Here is a 22443-nt window from a genome sequence, read left to right as displayed (position 1 = left end):
CAAATTCTCACGTGAACTCGCCGACGCACTTACATCATGCCTTGCATCAGCTGCTGGCAGGAAGTGCCTTTTAAAAGTTAATAACGTTTTAATTATCGATCTCTTCAGAAGACATTCATTGAGCGACTGGAGTCGTATAGATTACTTTATTGCTGCTTAAATGTGACTTTTGGACTGTCAAAGTGCTGGCATTATAAAAATGAAAATTCTCCCATCATGTACTCCCCCTCATGTCATCTAAGATGTGTATGACTTTCTTCTGCTGAACACGATCATAATTTCAACCTTGATTACACTTCCTAGTGCTTGACGCATGCGCAGAGTGCTAGATTGTGCTATAGGGAGTGTTATCGAGGTTGAAAACATGATTGTACCTAATGGCAAAATGTACTGTGAAAAAGGAGTTATATTTTGGTCTGTTCTCACCCAAAATCAACTGGATCGCTTCAGAAGACATTGATTAAACCACTGGAGTCTGATGGATTATGTTTATGCTGACTTTATCTGCTTTTTGGATCTTCAAAGGCCTGATCACCAGTGACTTGCATTGTATGTACCTACAGAGCTGAGATACAGTATTCTTCTAAAAATCTTTGTTTGTGTACTACAGAAGAAAAAAGTCGTACGCATCTTGAATGGCATGAAGGTGAGTAAATGATGAGAGAATTTTCATTTTTAGGTGAACTAACGCTTTACTTAATGTTCAACTATTGATTTTTTAAAATGTTGAAATTAACATGAACCAAGATTAATAAATACTGTAAACGTATTGTTCATTGTTAGTTTATGTTAGCTAATGTTGTTAATTAATGTTAACAAATGGAACCTTATTGTAAAGTGTTTCCACTTGAAATCATTTGTTGGTTGATTTTCCAGACAATGTAAACACTAGTATATGGTGATTTCAAAGTTGTTTGTTTGAGCAGCCCAACATACTGTAGAGAAACAATGGTTAAACCATTGGCGTGAATTTGGGGTGGGACTACCAGTTTTTCTAATAGCAGATGGGGGAGTGTTTGGTAAACGTTTTTGAACAGTCATTATTTTCACAATTCATTTTGGTGATGCTAGTGGCACAGAAATTTCACACTTTGCCTTAAAAATAAACAGTATATATATATTATGTATTATATATAATTTATATATATAATATATAATTTGCAATACCTGTATATCGTAACACAAATTAAATGAAAATATAAATTGAAAATTAAATACAAATGGGCATTTTTCAGTTATTTATGTTTCTTCTGTGTATTTACTGTAGCACAATACCAAGCCCTCAATTAACTTTCCACTTACCCCCATGCTATAGAATAGCATTCTATTCTCACCATGGGCAATACTGTGTGTTACATAGTGCTGCAGCATATGTCTGTTTGCATTGTGTATGTGGATATGACTCCAGGATTAGCTATAGCAACAGCAGCCAGAAGGAACCTGGGTTCAGGTCTTAATAGAACGGTGGCAGCCAGACATGAAAATTATAATTAAAGCACAGAGCACAGAGGGAGCGACAGCATGCAGTGCAGAGATACTGCTCCACAATAGCTGCATTCCTCTCCTCTCCGCCCAGCCAAACACTCAGCGTACCATTGTGTCACACAAATAACCCTCTCTCTGACAAAGTGGCTTTGACCATCCTACACTGTGCATTTTTTAAGCCACATTGATGTGAATCTGTTTCCAGAGAATCAAAATCAACATTATTTGAGGAGTAAGATGAGTAAGTTTACATGGGGATCCAGGTGGTTTCTCAATACAGAACTTGTTATTACCTTATTAAGAAGTCTGTACACATTTTCTGCTAGTGTTTCTTATACAACTGTCCACGGAGGCAGACGTGGCATTATCTAATTTGATTATTTCATCATTAGATTTATTTCAGCCCCTAAATGGCACATAGGAACAAATGAACTGTGGTTGGTTGTGGATGGTTTATGGCCAGTATATGCTGCAGTGTGGACCAGTCTTTTTGCCATTTTGCCTTATCTTCTGAGATGGCTGAATCAACCTCTATTTATAAAGCAAAAAATTGCTTACACGTTAGTGTTATTTTTAATGATGTGATGAAAAATGGCAACCCTTTTCGGCTGATTCTTAGATGAGTATGATGAGTCAGAAGACCCGAGATCTGTCATCAGTGATAGCTGATGGATTCGGCTCTTTGAGTTTCTATCTCAGTGGAGGAAATCATTAGAGATAAATGGTGTGTGTCCAAGTGAGGCTCCAGGCGGATGACTCACCTCCCAATTTCCTTGTGCACGTCATAGTAATCAGTGAGCCTCCGCATCTTTCTCAGAATGGACGCCTCATCCTCCATCGAGTCATCTCTCTCCCTTTTGGCTACACACACACACACACACACACACACACACACACACACACACACACAAACACACACAAACACACACACACGCACACACACACACAGAAAGATAATCATCAAAAACAATCATCAGATCATTTTAAAAGGCTTGATCAGGCAGCACATGCACTGTAGGTTCAACAATTTTTCAAAAACTTACATTTCAACACATTCACCTCAACCCTAACACAAGTTCAATTTCACATTCTGTCTTGGATATTGGGTTACTTCGGCCATGTCCACAATAATACGTTTTCATCTGATTCATCTCATTTCGCTACGATTACACTTCTCATCCACATCCACACCTAGAGCCTTTCGAAACATTCTCCATTACTGCATACTCTGAAAAACGATGATATTTTCAAACAAAAACGGATTTCTACAGTATTGAGATATTTTTGTCACACAATCATAGCCAATTTGCACATACTGTATTTTAAGTTTAATATACAGTTATGTGGAGTGGTACTTTGGACGAATGAAATTTCACTGTGGGTGGCGCCTCTCAGAATGACACCACAGAAATAAAAAGGCCCAACAAAATTTAATATCTGTCGCCATGGCTGGTCAGGGCCAAAACTCAGATTTATATGAGGGAGATACAATTTATTCAGAACTTTTGTCAGTTGGGGACTCTAAGGTCCTCTAATGGAGTTTAAGTGATAACATTTTTGTAAAAGAAAAAAAGGTTTCTTCATTTTGGACAGTATTGTCCTTTTGCATGACCCCATGAATTTAAGTGATGGCCCTAGATTGACCACTTTTCGCTTTGTTGCATCATTTCTAGAATAGAATAGAATAGAATAGAATAGATTTGTATTATCCAGGTAAGATTACTCACAAAGAATTTGACTTGGCAGTTGCAAACAAATTACATACATTAAGACAAACTTGCTTATAAGTACAGACATGTAATTCAATACAGTAAATACAAATATGTGTGTATAGATAAAGAGAGAAAAATAGAGGTGTACAAAAGTGAATAACATATATACAATATGCACTGCATGTATGTATGGACAGAGAGTGCAAATGCAGATGTACAGATATTCACCAAAAATGGCTCATGATATTAGGGAGAGCAGCACCACCTATGTTCTTGTGTGTTCAGCAAAGATACAGCTCTAGGAAAAAAACTGTTCTTGTGACTTGTTGTTTTTGTTCTAATGGACCTGAATTTCCTTCCTGATGGAAGAGGCTGGAAAATACAGCGGGCAGGATGTGAAGAGTCCTCTGTTATTTTAATTGCTCGCTTTCTGCATCGTGTATCATACAGAACTTGTATTGAAGACAAACTACAGCCAATAGTTTTTTCAGCTGTCCTGAAGATTCGCTGGAGTTTCATCCTCTCACATGTGGTAATTGATCCAAACCACACAGAAATGGATGAAGTGAGGACAGACTCTATGATGGCTTTATAGAATTGTCTCATCAGTGCTTGTGGGAGGTTGAACTTTCTTAGCTGCTGCAAGAAGTACATCCTTTGCTGTGCCTTCTTAGTAATAGAGGCAGTGTTACTGTCCCATTTTAGGTCGTGGGAGATTATTGTCCCTAAGAATTTTAAGGATTTTTTGACTACAACAGGTGATCCGTTGATGACTAGGGGGAGTGAGGGTGGAGGTGATCTTCTAAAGTCTACAGTCATCTCCACTTTCTTTACAGCGTTCAGCTCTAGGTTGTTAGCGCCTCACCAGGACGCCAGACGTTCCACCTCCAGTCTGTATGCAGAAACATTGTTGTTTGTAATGAGGCCGATGAGCATTGTATCATCTGTAAACTTTAAGATTTTAACAGAGGGGTCCTTAGAAGTGCAGTCGTTGGTATATAGAGAGTAAAGTAGCGGAGAGAGTACGCATCCCTGTGGTGCCCCAGTGCTGAGAGTCAGTAAGTCAGAGGTGTGTTTACCTAGTTTCACACACTGCTTCCTATTTGTCAGAAAGTCAGTGATCCAGTGACTGAAGGAGTCTGGCACAGCCTGCTGGACCAGCTTGGTTTGTAAAAGCTTGGGAATGATTGTATTAAAAGCAGACCTTATGTCCACAAACAAAATCCTAACGTACGATCCAGTATTATCCAGATGCTGTAAGATGTAGTGCAGGCCCATGTTCACAGCGTTCTCTGCGGACCTGTTGGCTCTGTAAGCAAACTGCAAGGGGTCCAGCAAGGGGTCCGTGATGGTTTTAAGATACGTAAGCACAAGTCTCTCAAAGGTCTTCATGACCACTTATGTCAAAGAAATTGGTCTATAGTCATTTAGGCATGAGATCCTTTGCTTTCTGGGAACTGGGACAACTACTGAGTTTTTAAAACAGTCTGGAACTGAGCACAGGGCCAGAAACCGGAGCTAGTTGGTCTGCACAGTGTCTCAGGGCGGCAGGAGAGACTGAATCAGGTCCAGGTGCCTTTTTAGTTTTTTGAAGAGTCTCTTTACATCATAATCACAGATAATCATTGGTGTTTGTTGGGGGGCAGAGGCAGTTGTCTTGTATACATGTCTGAGGTGTGAATGACTTTCTTTCAAATCTGCAGTAGGGCTGAAATGTTTAGTCGACGTTATCGACAACAAAAAATTGTCGACAAAAATTGTAGTTGTCGAATAGTCGTTTGATCTCATTTAACATAACATGAGATCACAGTAAACTCAAATGATGGCACGCAAGAGCAGCACTGCAGTTCGCACCTGACTGAGGGGAGTAAGAATTACACAGCTCACAGTGCAGATGCACTCTAAACTTTCCAAACAGCTTCAGGTGATGTAGATCGCAAAGTATGAGGGAATTATAATGCAAAAATACAAAATAAGTAAATACAGAAGCACTCTTGTTGTGGAATAAATGGAGCTGGAGCTGCCGCTCTGCTAAAGTAAAATTTGTGTGTTTTAGCGTCTTTAAAGGAAACACCCCTGCGTTACATCTTTATTTCAGTTACATTTAATGCATTATAATACAAAAATAACTAGATCATGTAAATAACTACAAACTCCGAAACTGGCATTTCTCTGTGCGGTCAGCGCCTCTTCTATGAGTTGTGCAAATGTCCTGATCTAAGGGGGAGAGACTGAAACTGCACCCGGCTGAGGCATGCTTTGTCACGCGGACGCTCATCCCTCAAGTGCGGACGCTTAATGCAGCTAGATTATAACGTGATGGCTCGCGACTTATTGAATCATAATATATGTGTCACTGTGCATTTCTTATCGTGAAGAAAATTGGCAATACGCAGCTTTATTAATAAGAGACAGTTTGTTTTTTTGTGAGTTAAAGATGGATTGAAGTGGACAGAAAGGTGAGAGAGGGTAGTCTTCGCCTCATTATACACTGCAACAAAATACGTTTTTGATTTGTTTTTGTTTTGGCTTGTTTTCCAATATAAATATCTAAAACTCCTTTAAAACAACGTACATTTTCTTTAGCAGCTATACTGCAGAAGAAAAAATTGTTATCTGAGAATGTTGAATATAATATTAAAAATTCAAATATTTTAAAATATCTTCAAATCCTTTAAAAAAAGATGCTTTCATCTGAGAAGCAGCATATAAGATATTTCAACTTTCTTTTAGAAAATACATCCTGAATAGAAGTATATTTTGTCTTTACTGTACTCGCAAAAGTATAACCAAGTGAAAAAAAATACACTTATATACAAAATACACTTATATTTAAGATATTTTCTCTTAAAGCAAGTCTAAATATCTTATATGTTGCTTCTCAAGTAAATGTATCTTGTTGTAAGGATTTTTAGATGGAAAGTAAGACAAAAACTCTTGATAACAATAGGATTTTTTTGCAGTGAATTTCTTTACTGAATTAAACTTAATAAAAAGTATTTATTCCCCTTTATTCAGTGAATGTAATTTAGAGGTATTTTTAAAAGATGATTTTGTCCTCTTTATTGTTAGTAAGCATGTTTAATACAACCTTTTAAGTCGGGGCACAAGCTGAATAATCGGTTAAGAGCTAATGATTAATCATTGCAATAATAGCAGAATAGTCGAATAATCATTCTAATAATCATTAGATTAATCGATGATCAAAATAATCGTTAGTTGCAGCCCTAATCTTCAGTAGTATGTGTTGAGATCATTAGTTAACTGACGATCGTTCATGGCACAGTGTGGTTTCTTTTTGTAGCTTGTGATTTCTTTCAGGTCTTTCCAGACTGATGTTGGGTCGTTGGCCAACAACTGGTTTGTCAGTCAGTTTTTAGAGTACCTTTTCTTGGCTGCTCTAATTCTCTTTTCCAACTTGTACTTGGCCTTTTTGAATAGGTCTTTATTTCCACTTTTGGATGCCCGTTCTTTATCTTGCTGCAATTGCCTCAATTCTTGTGTGAACCAAGGTTTGTCATTATTGTATTTGACTCGTGTTTTGGTCTGAACACATTTCTCTTCGCAGAAATTAATGTATGACGTTATTGTGTCTTTGTATTCAATTAAGTCTCTGTTTGCATCCCTGAAAACATTCCACTCAGTGGTCTCAAAGCAGCTTTGTAGCTCCTCGATTGCCTCACTTTTCCAACGGTTTACTGTGGTGATAGCAGGCTTTGCAGTTTGTAGTTTTGTCTGTATGCAGGAATTAGGAGAACCATGATGTGGTTGGACTGCCCGAGGACAGCGCGAGGAATAGAATGATAAGCATATTTAATCATGGTGTAGCACTGATCAAGCAATTTTCCCTCTATGGTGGCACAAGTAACGTTGTTTGTATTTTGTTAATTCTTTGCACAGATTGGTGCTGTTAAAGTCTCCCATAATAATGAGTAATGAGTACGGGTGTTCCTTCTCTACACTCGTGATTTGCTCGGCCAACATATGCTGCGTGGCACGCACACAGGCTTGTGGTGGTATATACATACCGACTACAATGGAGGAGGCAAATTCGTGAGGTGAGTAGAAGGGTTTACAGTTTATGAAAAATGACTCCAGATCAGGGGAACATATTTTCAGTAGTTCTGTGACATCGTTACACCATTGATCATTTTATGTAGAAGGTAATTATGATTCACATAACCAGGATTCCGTGAAACAGAGAGCAGAATAAGTTTAAAGTCCTTGTTTGTGTTGAGAAGTAGCTGCAATTCATCAAGTTTATTCAGCAGGGACTGGAGATTGGAGAGGGCAATTCCAGGGAGGGGTGAATGCAGTCCCCTTCTACGAAAGCGTATCAGAGCACCGGCACGCTTGCCTCTTCTGCGTTTCAGCGCACAGTAGAAAACCTCTGTACCTTTGACAAAAACTTCTATGAGAACTGAAGCTGAACAGGTGAAATTCAATGTCAGGTTAACTGGTATATTATTACGAAGGTTTAACAACTCATCTCTAGCATAAATAATCGTGACAGGTTCACATTCTGCTAAATATATCCACAAAACAAAACAGAGCAGGACAAAGTAACGTGCCATGGCTGCCATTGGCGGCGCCATCTTGGTTTTCCCAGGGATTCCTAGATAGGACACTTGTGTTACACTAAGGTGTTGCATCATTCAACTTAGAAATACAACACTCTTGATTGAATATAAAGTGCTTACTGGTATGGACAGTGAGCTCGGCCTTGCAGGACACTGAGCCAGCCAGATTCTTAGCAGTACAGGTGTACACTCCTGAGTCATCCGGCTGAGTGTTCAGCACCACTAAAGAACATTCACTGTCGTCGTACACAAACGTGAAATGGCTGCTTTCTGACAGCAGGATGTCACTCTGAAAATCAAAGCAAAACAAGCACAAAGATTGAGTGAGCAGTTGTTGTGCTTTGTATGTGAAATGCATTCGTATGGGTTTGAGGTGAACAGGGCAGTGAGGAACGAAATTAAACATCCAGCAGTATCTTTCAAAGCATAAATTTGACAGGCTCCCTGGGAAGTGATATGGGTAAATGAAATATCAGTTATAGAGAGTTAGTGGGTGCTCAGCCAGCAGGAGGGGGGTTTAACATGGTCTGACTTCAAGATATTGATAAAAGTATGATATACTAGTGTCTTCCAGCAAAGTTTAGTGATAAAAGTATGATATATTAGTGTCTCCCAGCAAAGTTAGTTTCTTCAGAGTTTCTTCAAGAGCTCATTTCAAGCTAAACCCTCAGTGACTGTAATTGATAAGAGAACAACAAACATCTATCACATCTACTTTTGCTCAGGAGACTTAAAGGAGTTCTCAGTTATGTTCTATTTAAAGGTGCACTCAGTAACTTTTGTCTCTGTGTCATCTTGGACTTACACTGACACCTAGCGGCTTGGATGCAGCACCATTTAAAATCAATAATTTTCAGTTTCAGATGCTATTGTAGAAATTTAGTATACACAGTCAGCCATGATTACTTAAACAAGTGAGTGAAAGTGTCAAATAACAGGATGGTTACTTAGATCAAATGAGTAGTATTCGGCTGGTCATGTGATTCTAGCATGGCAGCCCCCATGTGCGGACCCTCTCCATGTAGAATAAAACAGCTTTTATATGGTTACTATGACTGGAGTCTTCATTTAAATGTGAGTGGTCATGATATCCTACATATATTGCAAAATTACAATTTATGTCTTTAGGACTTAAACTTTTTTAATGAGGAAAAAATTGTGCACCTTTAAGCATAAACTTTGCCTTAGAGGTTTTTCCTTAAATTACTTTATAGGAAAAATAAAAATAGAATGTTAAATAAGATGCATCGCTTTGCTGCATTTCCTTGCGAGCTGCAGGATTGCTGTCAAGTTTTTGCTGCCCCAGACTCTATGTAAAGTCTGCATTACATTGTGACATAACAATCCACACTGAAATAAGCCAATAGTTCACCCAAAAACAAAAATGTTCTCATCATTTACTCACCCTCATGCCATCCCAGATGTGTGACTTTCTTTCTTCTGCAGAACACAAATAAAAACTTTTATAATAATATCACGATGCACGTGAATGGTGACCAAAACTTTGAAGCTCCAAAAAGCACATAAATGTTGCATAAAGGTAATCCATAAGACTCCAGTAATTTATTCCAAGTCTTCTAAAGTGATCGAATCGGTTTTGGGTGAGAACTGACTAAAATACAACTCCTTTTCCACTATAAATCTTGACAAAAGCAGTCTCCTTGGCAATCATGATTTCAAGATCAATCACAATTCCTAGCACCATCTAGCACTCTGCGCATGCATTAAGCACTAGGAAGTGTAATCTAGTTTGAAATCTTGATCATGCCTAGAGATTGCAATGAAAGATGTACAGTAAAAAAGGAGTTACATTTTGGTCTGTTCTCACCCAAAACGATTGGATCGCTTCAGAAGGCATGGATTAAACCACTGGAGTCTTATGGATTTCTGTTTTACGGCCTTTATGTGTTTTTTGGAGCTCAAAAATTTTGGTCACCATTCACTTGCATTATGTGGACCTACAGAGCTGAGATATTCTAAAAACCTTTGTTTGTCTTCTACAGAAGAATGAAGGTCATACACATCTGGGATGGCACGAGGTTGAGTAAATGATAAGAGAATTTTAATTTTTGGGTGAACTATTCCTTTAAGATTAGATTGAAATGATCAGGGACCATGTTAAAAATCTGGGATCTTTCGGAAAGGTATGCACAGTGGCAGGTGCTACAAACAACCAGGACCAGTACTAAGTTATGGTGGACTTTTACACATTTACTTTTATAATTATTTCGTCTGGGGTTTAGGAATAATTTGATGCATAATAGTATCTTATTACTTACTTCACAGTGACTGATGAGGCCAAGTTTCTAAACATCGAGTAAGTGTTGACATGTAAATGTAGGCAGTCATGTCTTTAAATCTGTTTGACTTCTGTAAGTTGCAGAAGTACAGAAAAAGCAGTTTTTGCTGCTCAATTTACATTAACTGTCTTTTTATACTGAGGAGGAGGTTTTGAGATGTGAAAGTTACAATATGTATTAATAGTATGATGAACTCTCAATCTCAAAAGATCAAGGAAAATTTTATTTCTCAGCGAACAAAATTAATTCAGCCAACAAAATCTTTAAGTCTATTTCATAATAAAAAGAAATCATTTTAATAAAACTGAATGTTCTATTGCTGTTCGCTTTGGCACACCTTGTACCAAAGGATGTCTGGGACGGGCTTTCCTTCAACCACCACTGCAAAGCGAGGAGTCTCGCCCACGTTCACATCCAGGTCTTCCATGATCGTCTCAAAAGTTGGGGGCACTAGAGTCAGATAAATCATACAATGAGACACACTCGCTTTGTGCAGTCACACAGATACTGAAACAGCAATTCAAATTTTGAAAACTGTGACGCACCGGCCATTTCCAGGGTCAAGATGCAAGAGTCACTGCCAAACTGGTTGCTGGCGATACAGGTGAGCTGACCGGCATCACTGTTCTTCACTTTGCACAGCTTCAGTGTGTGCTGGTCATCATCAGGCATGCTCACCTCAAATAGGCCTGGTCTGTTAGAGAATGTCACTCCCCCTCTAAAAATACAATCACACAATAACGACAAAATAATACAAACACAAAAAAATGTTCTTTACCATAAATTGCAGAGAGAGTCACAGGCATATTTGCCATTAAGGTAGAGGGATTGCTGTTGATTCTGTCAGCATGTGAAAGGGTCAGTAATGGTCAAAAATAAAATATTATAAGAAACAGTGTAAAAGGATCATCTCCATAATGATTCAATGCAGTCAAAATGCAAAATACCTCTTCCAGGTGACCGATGCATTGACATGGTTAAGAGTGACCGTGATGCTTAAGGGCTGCTTCTCCACCATGTACACAATGTCCGGCTTGTCAATGATTATAGGAGCCTCCTGGAGGTATGGGCCTGCAGACAGAGAGATAAAAGCCAGTGTGCTGCAGTAACTTATACATCTCATTGACCCGCCTATCTGTGGCTGTCCTTGTCTGCTGTGGCATACCTCTATCTAGCAGCTGCACTGGATCAGTGGCAGACGACGGCTTGCTAAAGGCCTTGCTGGTGATTGATAGCACCCTGAAGGCGTAGCGAACACCTTTAGACAAACTGGTAATGGTGTAGGTGGTCTGTTTCAGGCAAGAGGCGATGATGGTCCACTGGATTGACCCCAAGGCCTGCTGCTGAACAGCATACATCAGGGTGCTAGGATCTGGAATGATGAAATATACATAACCAATAAAAATTTTGGACACATTTACTTATACTCAACTTTGAAATAACACAAATGCAAGTCTGACAATTTAAAACAAAACTATTGTAGATTGTATCTTCTTCAAAGAAGCCACCCTTTGCCTAGATTACAGCTCTGCACACACAGTCAACTTCATGAGGTGTCACTTGCAATACTTGTTAAAGTTTTAAAGGAGTTCCCATGAACGAGTTTAATGTGTCTAAACTTTTGACTGGTAGTGTAAACCGTTTTAATATTTTAGTATTAAATTTGACAGCTAAAACTGAAAAATGAAATAGGGTTAGTCTGATTATTTAATAATCATTATTTAATAAACATTAGATCCATTTTATAATCATATTGCAAGGAAAAGAGATAAAAGTTTATGGCTTGGACAATCAATACAACAGTAAATCTAAGATTTACATTGTTTTACGTGACAAACACATGAAACAACTGCAGTAAAGCAATAAATAAGATGTTATGCTATATCTTTTATGCTATACTTAACAGGTGTCTATACTTGTAAATGTCTAAAGGAAATAAGAGGAGAGTGGCACTATAAATATTTACTGTATGTGCAGAGAGTGCATTTATTATACTGAGTGAGTGCCATTATAGAGTGACCCGTTGGGAAGAAAATTCACATTAGAGATCTCTTTAATATCTCAAAAGATATCTGGAAGACAGCATCTCAGATTTTGCTCCTGAGAAAAAGAACCCAGTAATCTCACGTGTCTCCTTTACAGTTTCAGAAGAGATCTCAACAATGTCTCAAACTGCGCTCAGATTTGCCAAGATACCAAAATCTGGAATCAGAATTCAGTATGAACATTTCTCATTAATTTCTTGTAAAACCAAATTAAGTAAATAAGCTATGCAATCCACATCATTTTTTAGCTCTATGCTATTGCTATGTGTCAACAATAGTCTATCTCCTGAGAAATTGTAATATAAACATCTGAAATGAAAATGATTCTACTTAAATGAAACATAAATGAGAACTAAGTCTCCTTAGCTATGAAAGAGCAATCTCTGAGCTATGGCTGGGTGATATGACAAGATAAATTGTGGCGACAATCTAGTGTCAATCGATAGAGATTTTGCTATTTCATTTATATTGCTATATGGAAATATCCATGTGCGCAGTGTAGGCTTATCTATCAGTGGGCAGGGCTTCACGTGAAACTAAGAGAATTTAAGAAACATGGATAGGTTTTTTTTTTTTCATAAAATTTTTTTTGGCAGCCACATAAGCAAATTCGATTACATTCATGTCGCGTTCATAAGTGCTTAATTTGTTTCTCATCTGACATGCACATGTGTTTCATGTGCTATCTCTGGAGCACAAAATGGCGCGCGAGTTCAGCAGGCTTTCTGGTATTTACAGGAGAGTGCAGAGCGGGATCACTCGCACTACTGAATCATTTCTGACCCAGGAAAAACCCTGAAAAAACATCTCCAAATAATGAGATGACTTCCAAACAAGTCAAGAAAATGAGGAGGAGCTGGTTATTAAAACAGGTGCGACATCTGTGGTGTAGGTTCACAAAAGCCAACATGACGATAATCGTAATACGTGATGCAAGCAATATGTTTTACCTCCTCAAATGAAGCACGCAGAAGAATATTATGAAAGCCAAAAGATGTGCTCCACTTTCATTTGGTCATATTTTTATTTTAAGTCTTTATATTTATTGAATATTTATTTTCTGCAAGAAGTGTTTACATAACTTTGGATATTTTCTACAAGAAGTGTTTATTTTCTTTGGATTCTTTTCTTACTGATGCATTATGTTTTTTTTTATTTTTTATTTATTGTTTTGCTTGGACTATTGTGAAGTTCCAAATAAAGAGAAAATTATATGAGGAACTATTTTGAAGTATTTTATTAATTGACTTAATTGTCCAACAATAGGCAGTAAAATATGGTTAATTAATATATTTATAACCAATTTTGAATGATTTCCAAAAAAATACAAAATAAGTACTATATTGTGATATTTATCGTTATTATTGTGATGGAAAATTATTCATATCGTGATATAAGAATTTGGCCATATCGCCCACCACTACTCTGAGCAATAAAACATTTTCCATTGGGGAAATTCAAAACTTTAAATGTGAGAAAGCTAGTAAAAATAGTTTCTAAATGAAATTCATAAATATAATAAAATTGCATAATTTATACCAATGGATGGATCCAGCCTTTTAGGTTTCTTCCAGCTTAGCCTGATAGTCTTGCCAGTGATGGACTCAATGACTGGGGTCCCATCGGGTGGGTCAGGAAGGATGTCTAAAACAGTAAAAGAGACAATAAAAACAATAAAATAAAACAACTATTTGGTGCCAGAAGAGTTTTGCACAAATTCTCATGAATACACAATCCTATACAACCATAAGTAATCATTTAAAGGGATGTAAATTCTTTTATCATTTACTCACCCTCATGTTGTTCCAAACCTGTAAGACTTTATTCCATGAAACACAAAAAGAGATATGTTTTTATACACTGAAAGTGAATGGAGACTGAGGCTGTCTGTCCCAAACATTCTGCCTAACATCTCCTTTTGTGTTCCACAGAAGAAAGAAAGTCCAACGGGTATGGAACAACATGAGGGCAAGTAAATGAAGACATTTGTAATTTTTGGGTTAACTATCCCTTTAACTTATTGGTGAGCTTCTGTCTTTTCCCATGTTCCCATATTTTGCATGTGACAGCCATGGAGATTTAAACTTACCTGTCACATACAGATGGGCATAGCAGGTGGCCTTGCCCACCTTGTTGGATATGACACACTTGTAGACTCCACCGTGGGCATGGCACACAGAGCGGACCACCAGACTGTGAATGTCTCTGACTGCAGAAGAGACAACAAAGTGAAACCAGACAGTCATCATACAAACAGCACTTCATATTCCAGGTATTCCCCTTTCTCACACTATCATTTCCAAAGAGACTGCTTTCTGGAGGGATCAGTAGGTAATACTGTCAAAAGAGAATTTAATTACGGCATCAGCTTACATTGTGTCATTTTTCTGTCTTCTGTGCTTTCAATCCTCTTGCCATTGTGAAACCAGGTGATAGTCGGGTATGGCAGGCCAGCCACTTTACACCTGAGCACAGCCTCTCTGCCCTCTACCACATCCAGATCATAGAGCGGCTTGACGAAGTCAGGCATAGTGAAGCGTTCCATCTCATTCTCAGGCACCTCTGGTTCCTCGGGAATGGAGGGCATTTTTTCCAGTTTTGCCCTGTTATAGATCAAGGTAGACACCAAGACCATCACAATACAACACTATACAACACTATGATTTCAGTGATTTTATTTCTTTGATTAAATTAATAGTTCTCAAAAATTAAGATTTTGTCATTATTTACTCACCCTCATGTTATTCTAAACGACATGACAGTAAGTAAATAATTGGACAATTTAGATTTCCTTTAAATAAATGTCAAGGTTCGTACATTTGAGAGGATATTGCTGGCCTGGGCTCCTGCACATAAAGCTCCGCTGCACACTCGGCCTGTCCATTTGCATTCCGTGCAATTACTGTGTAGAGGCCCTCATCTTCATTACTAACATGAGAGATAATTAACGAGTGCCGCCCTCCTTCTTTCAAGATCCGAATGTCTTCGCTCTCCTCCAGCGGATGATCTGTTGGAGACATGACACACAGATGACCCAACCTTCTTGATGTTACTCTACAAGCACTGGGAGGCACTCAAGGGAATTAGACTCATACCAAAGTGGCTCCAGGTGACCTTAGGTGGCGGCGTCCCGCTGACCTTGCAGTCAAATCGAGCGTTACGACCTTCGATCACTTCAAGAACATCCAGCTTACGAGTGAAGAGGGGCTCTATGGATGCTATGACCTTTAGTTTGGCACTGGAGGTCAGTTCCTCTACATATGATATAATGGAATGGAAAAGGACAAGAGTCATACTGGTAGTCTGTGAAAGTGGTCCATTATGTGTCAATGACATTAAAGTATTCTACAAGACTGTGTTACAGGACCCAAATAGCAAGCTTCTTACCTTTAGCTGTGCTCAGTTTGCAGGTGTATGTTCCACTATCATCCTCATGTACAGAGTTAAGCAGCAGCCTGCATCTTTTCCCATCAAAATGCATCTTACAATTCAAAAGAGCTGGTTGGATGAGCTTCCAATCTGACAGCCAGTCAACATCAGTGTCCTGCGGGCCGATTACATGACACTCAAAAAGGGCCGTCTCCCCTGCCTTCACCATAATGTCTCTCACCGGCCGAATGATGGCCAGGCCTGGTTCTACTGGACGAGCTGAAAGAAAAAATACAGATAAAGGTGAACCAATCAAGAGTGGTGATGAAAAGAATTTCAAAGAGGTTTAAAGGGCTTGGAGTCTTTGTAGGTGCTTTACCTACAACAGATATGAGAAACATAGTCTGCTAATGCAGGTCATAAATGGAACAGAACGACACGGGAAGCTTTTTGTCCCATTATCCCGAATTCACGATGCATGCAAACACCTCTATTGGCATTCTTACTGGCTTATCCAATGTGCCCAAGTGTTGTGCACATACCTCTTCATGGTTTGATGTTTAAAAGCAGAGATTATATCAAATCATGTAAACGCGGGTTTCTTGTTTTGTCTGTTTTTTTTTGTTTTTTTTAAATAAGCTGATTTTTAGGAGTTATCAGCATATTTGTGTGCATGTACAATGTGTGCATTGTCTCCTAAACTGAAACATTAAGGAGCCAAATGGCTGTTTTTAGTTACAGAAATGCCCGATTTAGATGGTTGTTCAGAAGCAAGATTGAATGTCGAAGAAAGACAGCTGATAACTGATTAATCAGCCGATTTTTTTTTATCCCCTTTTTTCTCCCAATCTGGAATGCCCAATTCCCACTACTTAGTAGGTCCTCATGGCAGCACGGTTACTCACCTCAATCCGGGTGGTGGAGGAAAAGTCTCAGTTGCCTCCGCTTCTGAGACAGTCAATCCGCGCATCTTATCACATGGCCCGCTGTGCATGTGGAGGCTCATGCTACTCTCCACGATCCACGCACAACTTACCACGCACCCCCAGCAAGAACCACTTAATCGCGACCACGAGGAGGTTACCCCATGTGACTCTACCCTCCCTAGCAACCGGGCCAATTTGGTTACTTAGCAGACCTGGCTGGAGTCACTCAGCACACCCTGGATACGAACTCGCAACTCCAGGGGTGGTAGTCAGCGTAAATACTCGCTGAGCTACCCAGGCCCAATCTATATTTTACTGTATATAGTGTTGAAATCCAGCTAACAGTTTTGGTTCCCAGAACGTTCTGGAAAAGATAGTTTACAGTTATAAAAATAAATCCTAAAAATAACCATCAGAGAACGTTCAGTGCAGGTTCTTATTAAGTTATAACACAAAAACCTCCCTGCAACGTTCTGGGAAGGTTAGTTGATGTTTATCAAAAAAATAAATAAAATAAAAAAAAAATAAATAAAAATAAAATAACCATTAGAGAACGTTCTGTGTAGGTTCTTATTAGGTTGTCACACAAAAACCTCCCTAAAATGTTTTGGGACTTCTGGACAACATTAGGAATTGGTTTCCGAAAAAATAACCAAACAGGAACTGTGACGGAGCGGCCCAGATGCTACAAAAGTCCAAACTGAATGAAATCCCAGATGCAGTTTATTATGCTACCAAGATTTGGTACATACACTGGACTTTTAATTATAAACAAGGCAAGAAAATATGTGCTCTTACAATCATTTACAATGTTTTACAATATAAACACTACAAAGAAAACATTGCATCTGGTAGTCAGTTGTGAACTCACTGACGGCTGACTCACTGATCTTCTGATTCTGATTCGCTGAGAAAGTGACTCATTCAAAATACTAACCTATGCCCATAAGTCCTCGAATCTGGCATCATGGCTCGCAATGTGTTTGCTATTGCGTGCGAGCAGGGTTGGAGAGTAACGAAATACATGTGACGGGATTATGTATTTAAAAAACAAAATATAAGTAACTGTATTCCACTACAGTTACAATTTAAATCATTGGTATTTAGAATACAGTTACATTAAAAAAGTATTTGGATTACTGAAGAGATTACTTTGCATTTTATTGTCATTTGTTTCATTTAATATTTAGTCCTTTCAGATGGAAAACATTTATACATATAAATGATGCGATCCAAAGTACATTTGAACAGCGGTGAAACACTTTCTTATGATGTGTTACATTCATACGAGCAGACAGAGAAGTGAGTTTGAAGTTAGTTTGGAGCAGAAGAAATAGAAATAAACCTTGTGTAAACTGTCAGCTTTACGCTAAGCTAAAATGCTATTTCTAGCCATTTTACATGCACATGTTACCAGGCACGATCATATTTTTTTATCAAGAAAATTCACATTGGATCATAATTTTTTTCTTCTAGTAAGACCTTTGATATTAGGGCAAAAATCTTATTCTTGTTAACAGGTTTTGTATTGTTTTCCTGTAAAAATATCTAAAAATCCTTAAAACAAGATCAATTTGATTAACCTTGTTTTAGAAACAACACTGCATAAGATATTTAGGTTTTTTAGAGAATGTATTTTTAACATGTGTATTTTGTCTTACTGTACTGGCTTTTTTATTGGAGTTTTTATAGTCAAAACAAGCGAAAAAATCTACCAGTGCTGAAGAAGTAATCCAAAGTATTTAGAATACGTTACTGACCTTGAGTAATCTAACAGAATACCTTACAAATTACATTTTACAGCATGTATTCTGTAATCTGTAGTGGAATACATTTCAAAAGTAACCCTCCCAACCCTGCGTGCGAGTTCATCTCAACAGAAAGGGTGAAAAGCAGTGGGAAACACACTGGCACACTCTAAAGATGTAATTCAATAACTCACAGGATGATATCTCACGTAACCGCATACGAACGCACACAAATTTTTCCTGACTGTCGCCAGTGGCGATTAGATTTTAAATTACTATCGCAATTATACATTTTTTGTCACATGTGCTACCATTTACGTCTCAGTCTGGAGTCTGGTAACTTATTCACAGTACCTATTCACAGTAGCGCCATCTTTGATTTTTGACGGGAATGAAAATGAGGCTGTGTCTCTTCAATGACATGAGATCACGTAGAATTTTCCACAACTCAAGTTGTCTGGAGTTTTTTGTCAAATGAAATTTCTTGGAAAGAAGTGTTTTCAATGTTTCGTCAGCAGAACGATCCAAAAACACTTTAAAGGAATATTCCAGGTTCAATACAAGTTAAGCTCATTCGACGGCATTTGTGGCATAATGTTGATTACTACAAAAACTGATTTTGACTCGTCCCACCTTTTCTTTAAAAAAAGCAAAAATCAAAGTTACAGTGAAGCACTTAAAATCATCATTTTTACAGACATTATAAGGTTTGTTGACATAACATCGTCATGGCAACGAAGATGTAAATTGGCTATAACTTTACACAGAAAAGGTAAGTTATTTTATCACACTAAAATCATATTAACATGCATATTGTTTATGTCTTGTGGCTATACTTTTGAAATAGTGAGTATTTTAAAGTTTTCGGATTGGCCCCATTCACTTCCCTTGTAAGAGCCTCACTGGAACCCAGATTTATGCTTTTTTATAGAAAATGAGGGACAAGTCGAAATAAATGTTTGTGGTAATCAACATTATGCCACAAATGCTGTCGATTAAGCTTAATTTGTATTGGACCCAGAATATTCCTTTAAATAACTGTACAACCCATTGAAGAGACTGTAAGCCTATCTCCCTCATAGCCTCGTTGTCATTTCCATCAGAAATCAAAGATGGTGCTGTTGTGAATAAAGTCTTTGGCTTGTATTGTACAGCAGAGCAAGCTAATACGCTGTCTGTCCGCTTAATCCGTACACTGTTCAGCTCAAAATTATACCAAGAATTCCTGATGGGAGAATCTGCTTTGCGGCTCTTTCTTTGTAAACTTCTAAAACTTAGTGACCTTTGAAATATTGGCCCTTGGGCAATGTATCTCATTTGTTAAATAGCCTACAGCATATGAACATGGCATGAATAAAAACTCACTAAATTAACTTTTAATACCTGCAGATCATGCAAAGCCTTGGGCTCTGTTTTGGCCTTCATTGTGCCATTTATCTTTAAAAGTAAACTGATTTAAAATATCTGTATCATTTATGCTCACCATCATGAGCAAAATTCGACTGTGCTGAGAAAATTGATTCAGATTTGTATAATTGGGCCAGGCAATCATGATAAAACTCACAATGTGTATTCAACATTCCCTCACAATATTACATATTCAAGCGTTATAATAATAATAATAATAATAGTTTATATCCTAAAAAACAATTTTGCAGTTTGTCTTATTTAGTGCACCTGGGTTTCCCGCTCATTTTGTTCTTTCAAATTGTTAGTTAGAGAAATATACTTAAATGTACAGTGTGTCATTTTTTGGCCACAGACTTGATATCCTGAACACTCCCCCCATCTGCCACTGTTCAGAATAATGATTCCTGCCCCAAACTCACGCCACTGGTTGAGCCAATGTTGCCATGTCAGGCTAGTTGGGATTCTCAAACAAACAGAGCAATGTTTTGATAGCACCACAAAACCACAATGTTAAAGGTGCAGTACATGATTTTAGCCGTTCTAACTTTCAGGAGACTGAGCCGTTAATTTAGCCACGCCCCCTCTTTCCAAAACACCACACCGATATCGTTGAAACCGACACAAAGCATGTTCCCACAGTTGTCAAACACAACAACAGCGAAATAGCACCCTCAGCTGACAAATTATAAACCAGAATATGGCATTAATTACGACTAATTAATTAATTACACGCAAAATGATTGACAGGCAGAAAGCGTCGGAGACTGCGGCCAATGGGCACATTTTTGTTTGCTATTTACAAAGTCTAGAGTGGTGACAGAGACTGTTGAGATATCTCATGACACTTATTTCAGTGATATCTTTCAGGGAGTAGGAACATTTTTTGCATATCTTTCCATTAACAAAATCATTTATAACACCTTTAACACGTTTTAGAGATATCAAGCTATTAATGTTTTACTTTTATATTACTTTTCATTAAAAAAAATTTACTCACTTCACCATTAAAAAAGACAGCAGAAAGACTACAACACTTCCATGCCTCCATGACTTGTTATGCAAATTACTCCCTATGAACACAAACCCTGCACTACCAGCTGGATTTCTTACCTTTCACCTCCAGTTTGCCCTCACACTGTTTCGTTCCATACTCGTTGATGATCTTGCAGGTGTAAACGCCAGTGTCTGACTTCTGTGCCGATTTAATTATCATCTCAAAGTTGCCCTCTTCTGTCTCTTGGACGATATATCGGGCACCTGTTTTAATGGTCACTCTGTCTCTCAGCCTGACAGCAGGGGAAATAAGTTGTGAATTTTAAAGAATAAAAATGAGAAGAATTAAATACCACAGTATATCTATTATTGAATGAATGCATACTGTTTTAATCTATACTATGAATTGTCCAATCTAGAATAAAAACAAGTAATGCATATTCAAAAATATCATATGAGAACTTGAGAAATCAAGAAATGTATTTTAGAAGATTTGTTGATTTAAAGATGTTGAAACATACCAGTAAAGCATGGGTTTAGGCTGTCCACTCGCTCGGACAGACATGGTCACCTCTTGACCCTCTATAACGGTTTGGTCTCCAAGAACAGCCTGTTATGTTGGTAAACACACAGAGACTTGATTTTTTGTTTTTAACAGATTATAGAAACTAAACATATCAAATGCCAGTGTGCTGATAATGATCTACTTTGATCTTATATTTAAAGGGGTTATATCATACATTTTGTATGATTAATATTTTTTCCTTTGAGGCCTTCTTATATTGTTAGTGAATATTTTTAGCACCAAAAACATAATTTAGTTTATGATGAACATTTTCCACCCTCCTTCTGACCCTTAGAATTAAACAGCCTATTTTTTATTTATGTATTTATTTTTGCTCTCTATGTAAATGCACTCTAGAAATGCAAAATGAGATACAACGTTATCCATTTTCACTGCGGAGTTATAACTGTATGTTAAAGGAATATTCCGGGTTCAATACAAGTTAAGCTTAATGGACAGCATTTGTGGCATAATATTGAATACCACATAAATTAATTTTGACTTGCCCCTCCTTTTCTTTAAGAAAAACAAAATTCTTACAATGGAAGTGAATGGGGCCAATCCATAAATGTTAAAATACTCACTATTTCAAAAGTATAGCCACAAGACATAAACGATATGTGAATAAACATGATTTTAGTGTGATAAAATTACTTACTAACCTTCTCTGTGTAAAGTTATTAACAATTTTACAACTTCATTGATATGACAGTGTCAACAAACCCTAAAAAGGCTGTAAAAATTATGATTTAAATAACTTTACAGCTCAAATAATACATGAGTTTTAACAGAAGAATTAATGTAAGTGCTTTTATAAAATTAAAAGCTCCACATTTCTGCATTTAAACCCTCCAAAAATTGGCCAAGTTCACTTCCATTGTGCCTCAATGTAACCTCGATTTTTGTGTTGTTTTTTAAAGAGGAGGGACAAGTTGAAATAATTTTCTGTGGTAATCAACATTATGCCACAAATGCCATCGCTTTAGCATAACTTGTATTGAACCCAGAATATTCAAGGACAATTTGATTCCTCGTGATATGACCCGTTTAGAAACTCTGTCTCATTCTCAGACACCTGAAATGCTGGAGGCTCCTTGAATCGCGTGTCTACAATCTTTCTCGGCTCAGAGTCCCTGTAGGAGGAAAAATCCATCCCCTCCTCGAGAGGACTGAGGTACTCCTCATCAGACGTGATGGGACTGCTGATGTCCATGGGCACACCAAGATTCCCACGCTGGTCCTGATTGGGCTCTAAAAGAGAAACACCAATGGGATTGGAGTTGATTTTACAAGTAATACTTCCAAATTTG

At 37.8% G+C, this 22443-nt stretch overlaps 1 protein-coding gene across 1 annotated transcript in view; it reads right to left on the bottom strand.

The window, feature by feature from the left end:
* LOC127447338 (striated muscle preferentially expressed protein kinase-like) overlaps positions 1-22443 on the bottom strand; it is a 149979-nt gene that overhangs the window by 25810 nt on the left and 101726 nt on the right. Inside the window, 15 exon segments of the mRNA XM_051709161.1 lie at positions 2247-2346; positions 7898-8066; positions 10415-10527; positions 10623-10795; positions 11025-11148; positions 11243-11449; positions 13662-13766; positions 14212-14331; positions 14496-14725; positions 14940-15129; positions 15218-15376; positions 15510-15770; positions 20686-20861; positions 21090-21178; positions 22209-22384. Coding sequence (XP_051565121.1) covers positions 2247-2346; positions 7898-8066; positions 10415-10527; positions 10623-10795; positions 11025-11148; positions 11243-11449; positions 13662-13766; positions 14212-14331; positions 14496-14725; positions 14940-15129; positions 15218-15376; positions 15510-15770; positions 20686-20861; positions 21090-21178; positions 22209-22384 — 2392 coding nt within the window.

Source organism: Myxocyprinus asiaticus, chromosome 10, assembly GCF_019703515.2.
Source record: "Myxocyprinus asiaticus isolate MX2 ecotype Aquarium Trade chromosome 10, UBuf_Myxa_2, whole genome shotgun sequence".
Taxonomy (NCBI): Eukaryota; Metazoa; Chordata; class Actinopteri; order Cypriniformes; family Catostomidae; genus Myxocyprinus; species Myxocyprinus asiaticus.
The sequence above is the reverse complement of the archived record's forward strand: the minus strand, read 5'-3'. Positions and strand labels throughout refer to the sequence as shown.